Source organism: Callorhinus ursinus, unplaced genomic scaffold (assembly GCF_003265705.2).
Source record: "Callorhinus ursinus isolate GAN/ISIS: 27379988/994484 unplaced genomic scaffold, GSC_fseal_2.0 scaffold62, whole genome shotgun sequence".
Lineage (NCBI taxonomy): Eukaryota > Metazoa > Chordata > Mammalia > Carnivora > Otariidae > Callorhinus > Callorhinus ursinus.
Genome location: NW_027397124.1, coordinates 4,557,829 through 4,568,851, shown reverse-complemented (window position 1 = coordinate 4,568,851; position 11,023 = coordinate 4,557,829). Strand labels below are relative to the sequence as shown.

The window sequence follows — 11,023 nt, the reverse complement described above, 5'->3', positions numbered from 1 at the left end:
TCTCTCCTAACTGTGGGTCTGCTGGGCCTGGGGTGGGGATTCTTGCAAGACCTGGTCTCTACCTCTTCTATCTGTCTCAATGTGGCCCTTTCCTCCTATGTTGTGGACATGCTGTTCAGCTAGCTTTCAAAGTCCCTTGCAGAGGGAAATTTTCCATATGTAGCTGTAGATTTCTTGTGTTTGGGGGAACAGGTGAGTTCAGGATCCTTCTATGCCTCGATCTTGAGCCCTCTTCCATTTTTGCACTTGTTTCAGTTTTTATTCTGGACTATTTATTTGAATATTCATAGAGTAAACCAAACACAGCCATTATAAAAAAATTAAATTATATCAAGTTAGTATTTTTAAATATTAAAACACTTTACTTCGGGCAATAAAACTTTATTTGGAGAGTGTTTTAAATCAATAACCTTCATTTTTTTTAAGAGAAAAAAGTTACTTTAAGTCAAACTATCAAAAAGCTCTACGTTAGAAAATTGGATATGAAAGCAGTGCAGAGAAACTGATGGCAAGACACTGCTTATGTGGCACGATTCAACTTTTTAGTCCGTTTTTTTTTAAAACCGCGAAGCCACAGCACAATTCCGTGGGTGCTTAGAGTCTGGTAAAGGACTCTACAAATCCTCGGACTGAAAATAACTTTAGATAGCGGCAGATGAGCGGCTGGAGGCTCAGGTTTTGCAGGTGAAGCCCAAGTTCTCAAAGCACCGAATAGGCCCCTGTTTTATTTCTTTACGCCAAATGTCTAAAAGAATCTCACTTGTGCAGCGTCCCGGAGGGAAGCCTGGGGAGCGAGAAGAGTGCGCGGTCTGAACCTGACTACTTTTTAGGGTTCCACCATTGCCGAAATTCTTCTCGCCTTCCACTCGGCGAAAAGACTCAGCTCAAGCTCCGGCTCCTCGCGCTGCGCGGGTCTCGCCGGCGGGGGCGCGCGCGGCTGGGGGTCGCGCGCGGCAGGGGCGCGCGGTGGGGGGGGCACCGGTGACGCGGCGTCAACCGCCTGCCCTGCCGCTGTGCGCCTCGCCCCGGTGGTTACTGCCGCCTCAGGGCGCAGAGGCCCGGCCTTTCAGCCCAAATGTCAGTTTGTAAAATAGCAGGGCTGGAGTCTGCAGGGTTTGCAAGCTCCCGCCTTGTAGGAAGTCTGGGAGGCTGGGAATTTCCAACTGTTTCACCTTAGAGCCCTCTTCGCCCAGGCAAAACCACTCAGGAGCCTGGCTTCCCACAGCCTCGGCAGGTACACGGGCTGCTAGGAGCGGAGGCGTGCGCGGTTCTTTCCTCATCGGATTGTGAGAGTTTGCTTTTCCTCTCTCAGTGGCAGCTGTGCCTCTGTGGATGAGAACTCTAAGGCAAATCAGAGCTTTCCTACCCTGCGCCCCCCACCCCCATTTCATAGTGTAGTGTATCATGAGAGGGTTTGAAGTGACCCCTGGAAAGGAGGACCGGAAAACGTTTGTCTCCGTGGTAGCAGGTGGCTGATGAACTTGGGCAAATCTGTGGTGATATAACGTACACCTCCTAGCATGGTTAGGAGGGTTAAATGAAGAGACCATGTAAAATCCTTAAACATTTTCTTGTAAATACAAGCGTTTACTCCGTGTAACCTTTATTTGTATGCGCATGTGAACTTCATTGATGAGGTGGTTTTGTGGCACCTGGTGAGTGTCCCGGCTTTTCCTTAATTGGTTTCTTGACGTGGCCGGCATCCCAGCCTTCCTGTTACCACAGGTAAATGTAACCTGTGCCTACCTTAAGTGCACGGGAGCATTTGGGCGTTAAAACCCATTTCCCTCGTTTACTCCAGGATATCATCCCATCAATTTCCTTCTACACCGGGAAATACATTGCGCTTTCTATTGGGTCATTTACATCAGCATATGTATTCGTTTCCTAGGGCTGCCTAAAAAAAGTACCGCAAACAACAGAAATTTATTCTCTCACTTCTGGAGGCTGAAGGCTGAAGGCTGAAGGCTGAAAAGTGTTGGCAGTGTTGGTTCCTACTGGAGGCTCTGAGGGAGAATTTGTTCCATGTTTTTCTTTCCTAGCTTCTGGAGGCTGCTGCCAATCGCAGGTGTCCCTTAGTTTGTAGAGTCATTGGGCCAGTCTCTGCCTTCACGTGGTGTTCTCTCCTGTGTGTATCTATTTTTTTCTTCCAATACACCACTCAGGGGTTGGGGACCGCCCTAGTCCAGTTTGAATTCATCTTAACTTGATTACATCTACAACGACCTTATTCCCAAATAAGGTCACATTCACAGGTTCTGGGGTTAGGACTGGAGCATATTTTTGGGGAGAGGACATAATTAAACCTATGACAGTATACAAACATGTTACTTTCCTCGTCAAAAAAAATCTTCCTCTTGCCCATATTTTACTCCCTTTTGTAGCACAATTTCTCAGGTGCTTAACATGCATATTCACTGTCTCCACTTCCTCTTGGACAATTCTCTTTTGAACTTAGGTCAATCGGGCATTCACCTCCATCACTCTTGAAATTGTTGCTGTACTTTAGGTCACAAGTGACCTACCTCCATGTTGTAAAATCCGTTGGTTCTTAGTCTTCCTCTTACCTGACCAGCATTTGACGGAGATCATCACTCAGGCATAAGTTTTTCTCACTGTATTTTCAGTATATCCCCTCTTGGTTTTACCTTCTGACTCATTAGTCACTCATTCTTAAATCTTGTTTGCTGATCCTTCTCTCTCAGACCTGACACTTTTGATGGAATGCCTTTGGCAATATAATTTCTTTGAAATTCTTTTGATGCTTTTTAGTTTTGTAAACTGAATTTTGGTTTCTGTATCACTTACTACATTAACTTTACTTAAAACATCATGCCGCAGTTAATATGAGAAAAATATTAAAAAAGGGAATATTTCCCAAGAGGGGACTTTGGCTTATGTTCTATAATGTATATATTTATTATTATTATCAACAGTTTCCAAAAGAGCATTGCATTCTTCCTTCAAAATAAATTTTTAGTGACATGGCATCAAATAATGTTTCCCAATACTTATTTGATTATGATTTAAAAATTATGTTTGGCGGCCGTGTTTTTAATTAACTGTGGTGTTTCTAAAACTATTGTTTACTTGTATTGTTTACTTGTTTACTTGCTGTTGTATAGTTTGTGAATGAAATAAAAATTTTCAGTGTTGTCATAAGATATTTTTGCTCTATCATTCATGACCAAGTTAAAAAAATGTCTTGACAAGTTGTGCAAAATGTCAGAGAATTTTCGTTTTTGAGGATTTTCTGTTTGCTTTGTTTTTCTCATATGTATTTGAGGCATTGTATCCCAGTTATATATACATACAAACATACATACATATATGTGTATGTATATATAATATATTTTTTAATTTATTTTTTTGGTAAGCTCTTAAAAATGTGTATGATTCTTCTCCAGCTGTGTCATCTATTGGTTAAAATCCTAATACATGTTCACATATAGAAATATTTGGATTTTGGAAATCCACAATTATATCAGTAATTGTTATGTGCCTTCTGTGTTTTACATTAGGGATTGTGTCCAAAATAAGTGAGAAATAGTTTTTAAAAACCTTATTCAAACTGATTTTATTCATAATGTATCCTATAATATTTATTATTTGGTTTTGTATTTTACTTCCTAAATAGTCTATTATTTGGTGTTAATATTTGTATTTTGCAGCAATGTGCTAACAGGATGCCACTGACTTTTGCCATGGTTTCTGCTAAATAAAAAAAATACCTATTATCAGGCTCTTAAAATTTATTAGATGACCCTCTCTATACTAGGTACTACTCTAAAAATTTAATCATGTTTTTTTTTTGTTATCAACAAATGCAGGCCTATATATTCCCATTTTTCATAGGATTGTTAATTTTTTAAATTCTTTAAAATCTGATATTAACTCTTAATACTGATGATATTATGCATTTCACTTTATTCATGTTCAAGAATGTGTGATAAGTGCTGCTAATCTTTGCGTCATTTTTATTCTTCAGCTAAACTCTGCATCCAGAGAGTTTTCAATTTAGACAAGATATAGAATCCTTTGAGGAGAGATGTTATTAAAACCTGGTGGAAATTCAATCCTTCCTCCTTTTTAGGTTATTTACTCTTTCTGAAATCTTTCAGATTTTTCTCTTTGAGGTTCTTACATTTCATTCTGTGTTTGTGTTTTGTTGTTTATCTGTTTACTTTTTCGCATTTTGTGAACACTTTTGATCTATGGTTCCACTATTCTTAAATCTGAAAAATTTATCTTTATTATTTCTTCAAATATTTCTCTCCTGTCCATATTTTCTTTCTCACTGGATCTTCTTTCTATTGTGTGGTCTTTGACATTTATATAATTCTACATATCTCTTATTTTTTGTTTCTATTTCTTTATCCTTTTCTGCTGCTTTCTGGCAGAACACCTCAATCTGATCCTCTGTTTTCCTAATTTATTCTTCAGCAGTATTATTCTGTGATCAGTTATGTTGTTTATTACATTTTTCATTTGTAATATTTCTACTCGAGTCTTTAAAAAAATACCCTGTGTACCTGTTTTCTATTGCTAATATTCTGTATGTGTGTGGGGGGTGTTTGTGTATTTTTGGTTTCTTTTTAAGTTTGTTTGTATGTATGTATGTATGTATGTATGTATGTATGTATTTAAGTAATCTCTACACCCAGCGTGGGGCTGGAACTTACAACCCTGAGATCAAGAGCCACATGCTCTTCTGACTAAATCACCCAGGTGCCCTTGGACTTTTTTTCCCTCCAGTTTGTTGTTTTTCTTTTGCAAAACTTGTATTTTTCAGGTGTCAAGTTATTTTCACCTGTGAGCTCACATGCCCTTGGGAGTGTCGGCTACTCTTGTCTGGTAATCTATTATCATAAAATGGTCAAAAGCCAGGCCCCAGTCTATGTCCCTCCCATCAAGTTTAGGGAAATTATATGTGTGTATTTGTTTCCCAGGGCTGCCATTACAAAATACCATGAAGTAAGTGGTTTGAAACAATAATAATTTATTCTCTCATAGTTCAGGAGTCTAGGAATCGAAAATTAAGGTGTTTGCAGTGCTACGCTCCTTCTAAAGGCTCTAGAGAAGAACTCCCCTTGCTTCTTCCTAGCAAGGATGCTGGCAATCTTTAACATTCCTTAGCTTGTAGTTGCATTGCTCTAGTCTCTGCCTCTGTCATTACATGACCTTTACCCCTGTTTTTCTATGGTGTCTTTACATGATTTCTTTTTTTTAAAACATTAATTTATTTATTTTAAAGAGAGAGAGTGTGGTGCTAGAGGGGGAGGGTCAGAGGGAGAGGGAGAGAGTCCCCAGCAGACTCCACACTGAGCGTAAAGCCTGACATGGGGCTTTGATCTCATGACCCTGAGATCAGGACCTGAACCAAAACCAAGAGTCGGATGCTTAACCAACTGCACCACCCAGGTGCCCTTATATGGCTTTCTTATAATGACACCAGCCACTGGATTTAGGGCCCATTGTAATCTAGTATGACCTCATCTTAACTTGGTTACATCTGCAAAGACTGTATTTTCAAATATGGTCATATTCACAGGTGCCAGGGGTTAGAACTTGAACATATTTTTTTTCGGGGACACAGTTCAACCTACAACAATGAGACATCTAAGTTCAGACAACAGAGAACCAATGCTATTCTATATTAATTTTGTCAGTCTATGAGACAATGCCCATGGTCAAGCATATAGTTTAAAACTCTTTGGGAGAAGGCATTGTCCTGAGTTTTAATCAGCTTTGGAGAGAGAGGAGTAGAAGAATGAAAGCCTAAGACCTGTCCAGTCTGTACTTTTTATCTCAGTCCAACTTTGGTGTTGCCTTGATATTACTCTGTTGATACCCTGGGCCTAGGCTATTATTCCTATAGAAATAATGGTAAAGGGCATATATTACCTTTAAAAAATGGGGGAAAGGTAAGAATAAAATTTTAAAGTTTCCTAAAGAAATTCTCTCATTCCTGCCACTGTCTCTGTCTCTTCAGCCCCCATCCTAAATGCCCATACCTAAATCAGCCTTCAGCCACCTGTAGGGATTTCTCACAGTTTTTTTTGTTTGCTTATTTTAAAATTTTTTGTTGGTATTTATTGTTAGGAATGTTATTCTCTCCATTTTGTAATTTCTGTAGAGCTGATTTTGGGACTCACCATCTTCATGGGTGATTGACAATCCTGCCATAATGTTTAATCTGAAATCTTAATGTTTTATTCACAGGGAGGAATACAATTTTTTCATCTATAATTTGGAAGCAAAGTAAAATAACAAAATGAAGCCAGCAAAACATCTGTTAGCCTCTAGTAATAAATTGGCAAATGTTCCAGAATTCACTTACAAAAAAGGATTATTGAATTTACCATTGTCACTTAAATCAAAGGAAAAACATAGTACAAAATTAGTACGTGATAAACTTGAAACAATGGCCTTAGGATCTCCACCAAGAGGGGAGTCCATCGTAAGGTATGCTTTGCCCATTCCATCAAGTAAGACAAAGGAGTTAATAGCAGAAGATGAATTGATCAGGAAAATTACCAATCATCTGAAGATGGTAAGACACTTGTTGGTCCCTGTGTTTGGGGTCCCCATGACCAGCGCCAGGCTTAGTGATTTGTTAGGAAGGTGCACTAGACTCAAAATATAGTCCTATTGATGGCTAAGATTTATTACAGTGAAAGATACAAAGCAAAATCAGCAAAAGGAAAAGGCTTATGGGGTGAAGTCTGGAGGAAACTAGGTCCAAGATTCCTCTTCCTTTAAAGTCACACAGGATGTGCTTAATTCCTCCAACAACACATTATGACAGCACATGTGAAATGTCTGTAGGAGAAGCTCATTAGAGACTCAGTGCCCAGAGTTTTATTGGATACTTTGCCTAGCATGTACCGAAATTCCAGACTCCCTGAAGGAAAGCAGATGTTTAGCATAAACCACATTGTGCAGACGGTTTAGGGACAATGAGCCCCTGTTATCAGTGAATGATGGGAACACACCTAAAATCCAAGTACTGAGACACCAGTCCAATGCCAGCCTTGAAAGCAGATCTTTCTAACGATAGGCCTTTCTAAGTCTCATTCCTGCTATGCTAACTCTTCTCAGCACTTTAGAAACTTTAGCTCTTAGTGTTGGGGGAAAAAAAATTTCCTTTTTCTCTGAGTTTCTCTTTGCACAATGATCCAGAATTGAACTGTGGTTGTACCAAATACCAAATGAGAACAATGAGGAGTAGTACAAATATAAAAAGAACATAGTTTGTCAAATCTCCAAAATATAAATTTCCTCAAAGTTTAAGGCATTAGCTCAGAGAATTTCCTTTATTGCTCTTTGGTTTCCATGTCTGTTTTGCCCACTTCTCTTCAAAGAAGAAAGTTGAGTCAGTCATATTTTGAGGAATACTTTGGTAATAAGTGGAGTTGATGCTTCAACTATTCATAGTCTTTTACATGCCTGTCAACACAGAAATAAGAATCATAGGGACTTTCTCCATTGCTAGGGAGTAGAGTCAAGGACTGTTTCTCATCATTTCTTTATGGTGATATGAGATGGGGTGTGAGATGGAAAATTTAAGTTTGTGGCACTGGCAGAAATAAGTCTTAACTGCTAAGAAGGTCCTGACATGTTTGATTAAATGTCTTTTTACATTTAATATAATAATTTTAAACTATAAAAATACTTAATTTTCTTTGATTCACTCACAGATTGTTTCTACTTTGGAAGAAACCTATGGATTTAGCATTCAAAATGGAGAAAAATCAGTTGTGAAGCCTGAACCTGAGGAATTAACTTTATCGGTAAGTATATGTAACCCTAACGTAGAGACATTAACACTGAAAAGGGGTAAGATTTTCTTTTGGATTCCATTTATATTCGCAGAATGAATTCACCATCCATGAAAATGATCCAGTTAGGGAACTTGAAAGTAGAGTATTTATTTTTCTATCCTCTGCTTAAAGTTTAATTAAGACATATCTATATTCTAAACCTACTTTTATTGTTAATTCCTATTCTATTTAATTTTTAAACATTTGGTTACTTGTTGGTTTGAGTTGTATATTCCTTATCATGTTAAGAAAGTATTCTTCTATTTCTATTTTGCTAAAAAATAAAACAAAACCAAGAAGTTATTGAGTGTTAGCAAATGTCTGGTATATAGTGAAGTTATGTTAACTGTTAAGGTGATTGAGTATGTGGTTTTCCTTTAATATATTGAGGAGTTGAATTATTTTACACATTTCATAATATTCAACTGTAGTTTAATACTTGTAGAGTATTATTTTTCTAATTACTTTTGTTAGTTAGGGATTGAGTTTGGCTCCATGTAATAAAATACCTATGTTGAGTCTTTCAATTTGTGAACAAGGTATGTCTCTCCATTTATTTAGATATTGTTTGATTCTTTTATCACCAATTTATAATTTTCATCATACAGATCCTACACATGGTTTGTTAGATTTATGCATTTATATTTCATGTTTTTTTGGAATGATTTTTAATAGCATTGTTTTTAATTTTAGTTTCCACGTGTTTGTTACTAGTATATAGAAATATGATTGATTTTTATATGTTTATCTGATATCTTGCAATCTTATTCAATGTACTTTTTCATTCTAGATTTTCTATAGATATCTTGGAATTTTCTACATAGACAATTATATCATTCTCAAATAGAGACAATTTTACTTCTTCCTGTCCAGTCTGAATGCTTTTTATTTCTTTCCTTTGTGCTGGCTCTGGCTTCCAGCATTATATTTAATAATAGTGATGAGAACAGATATCTTTGACTCATTGTGACTACTACTTCCAGACAGGAATGGAAGTTCAGTTCCCTGCTTGGTTTAACCAGCACCACTCTGGTGGGGGAATTGGAGGGCCAGTTTTCACTGCCATATTATTTTTCAGCCCTACTGACACATATAGATAGTGGTGCACTTATTTTCTTGGTGTTTGGCTCAGGTAGGATAGGTATTGTCAGAAAGTTTTTGGATTATGCTAGAGACCCCTTTTCACAGTCCTTTGACTTTCCTTTCTTCTTTTTTTTTTTTTAAAGAATTTATTTATTTATTTGAGAGAGAGAGAGCATGAGTAGGGCAGAGGGAGAGGGAGAAGCAGACTCTCTGCTGAGTAGGGAGCCCGATGTGGAGCTCAATCCCAGGACTCTGGGATCATGACCTGAGCTGAAGGTAGAGCTTAACTGACTGAGCCACCCAGGTGCCCTCTTTGGCTTTTCTTAAGGGATTTTTTTTTTTTTTTAAGTCTGTGCTTATTGGAAGTTCCAGTTTCCAGTGCTCCCTCCATTTTATATGTAGGTAAAAAGAAAACCTAAGGAATTCATGTATTCCTCAAATTTTGAGAACTCTGCCTTTCCCTTTCTATGTTTCAATTTTCCTGTATTGGTTTGTTGTGTTGTCTATGGTATTTTAATTGCAGGAGGGAGGATTAGAGGAATGGGCCTAGTCCATCATTGCCAGAACTGAAAGTCCAAAATTATTTTTTTATTTTCAATACAGTTCTGTGTTCTAATGTCTCCTTTATCTGATACCAGCTTTCTTATGATTAGCCATTGTGTGTTATATCTTTTTTTATTATGTTATGTTAATCACCATACAGCATTAGTTTTTGATGTAGTGTTCCATGATTCATTGTTTGCATATAACACCCAGTGCTCTATGTAGTATGTGTCCTCCTTAATACCCATCACCAGGGTAACCCATTCCCCCACCCCCCTCGTCTAGAGCCTCCTCTAGAACCCTCAGTTCGTTTCTCAGAGTCCATAGTCTCTCATGGTTCATCTCCCCCTGTGATTTCCCCCCCTTCATTTTTCCCTTCCTGCTATCTTCTTCTTTTTTTAATATAATGTATTATTTGTTTCAGAGGTACAGGTCTGTGATTCATCAGTCTTACACAATTCACAGTGCTCACCATAGCACATATCCTCCCCAATGTCTATCACCCAGCCACCCCATCCTTCCCACCCCCCACCACTCCAGCAACCCTCAGTTTGTTTCCTGAGATTAAGAATTCCTCATATCGGTGAGGTCATATGATATATATCTTTCTCTGATTGACTTATTTCGCTCAGCATAATACCCTCCAGTTCCATCCACGTCGTTGCAAATGGCAAGATCTCATTCCTTTTGATGGCTGCATAATATTCCATTATATATATATATACATATATATATACCACCTCTTCTTTATCCATTCATCTGTCAATGGACATCTTGGCTCTTTCCATAGTTTGGCTATTTTGGACATTGCTGCTGTAAACATCGGGGTGTACGTACCCCTTCGGATCCCTACATTTGTATCTTTGTGGTAAATACCTGTAGTGCAATTGCTGGATTGTATGGTAGCTCTATTTTCAACTTTTTGAGGAATCTCCATACTGTTTTCCAAAGTGGTTGCACCAGCTTGCGTTCCCACCAACAATGTAGGAGGGTTCCCCTTTCTCCACATCCCCGCCAACATCTGTCGTTTCCTGACTTGTTAATTTTAGCCATTCTGACTGGTGTGAGGTGGTATCTCATTGAGGTTTTGATTTGGATTTCCCTGATGCCGAGCGATGTTGAACACTTTTTCATGTGCCTGTTAGCCACTTGGATGTCTTCTTTGGAAAAATCTCTGTTTATGTCTTCCGCCCATTTCTTGATTGGATTATTTGTTCTTTGGGTGTTGAGTTGGATAAGTTCTTTATAGATTTTGGATACTAGCCCTTTATCTGATATGTCATTTGCAATTATCTTCTCCCATTCTGTCGGTTGTCTTTTGGTTTTGTGGACTGTTTCCTTTGCTGTGCAAAAGCTTTTTATCTTGATGAAGTCCCAACAGTTCATTTTTGCCCTTGCTTCCCTTGCCTTTGGTGATGTTTCTAGGAAGAAGTTGCTGTGGCGAGGGGGAAGAGGTTGCTGCCTGTGTTCTCCTTTAGGATTTTGATGGACTCCTGTCTCACATTTAGGCCTTTCAACCATTTTGAATCTATTTTTGTGTGTGGTGTAAGGAAATGGTCCAGTTTCATTCTTCT

At 38.2% G+C, this 11,023-nt stretch overlaps 1 protein-coding gene across 13 annotated transcripts in view; it reads left to right on the top strand.

Moving 5' to 3' along the window:
• The first annotated feature begins 991 nt into the window (after nt 1–991).
• Nucleotides 992–11,023, top strand: part of CCDC7 (coiled-coil domain containing 7) — a 337,256-nt gene continuing 327,224 nt past the window's right edge. For all 13 annotated transcript variants that reach the window (XM_073885468.1, XM_073885465.1, XM_073885467.1 and 10 more), the window contains exons 1-3: nt 992–1,234; nt 6,223–6,553; nt 7,701–7,793. In XM_073885468.1, the coding sequence (XP_073741569.1) occupies nt 6,275–6,553; nt 7,701–7,793 (372 nt within the window). In that variant the 5' untranslated portion in view covers nt 992–1,234; nt 6,223–6,274. The remainder of the gene's footprint in view (nt 1,235–6,222; nt 6,554–7,700; nt 7,794–11,023) is intronic.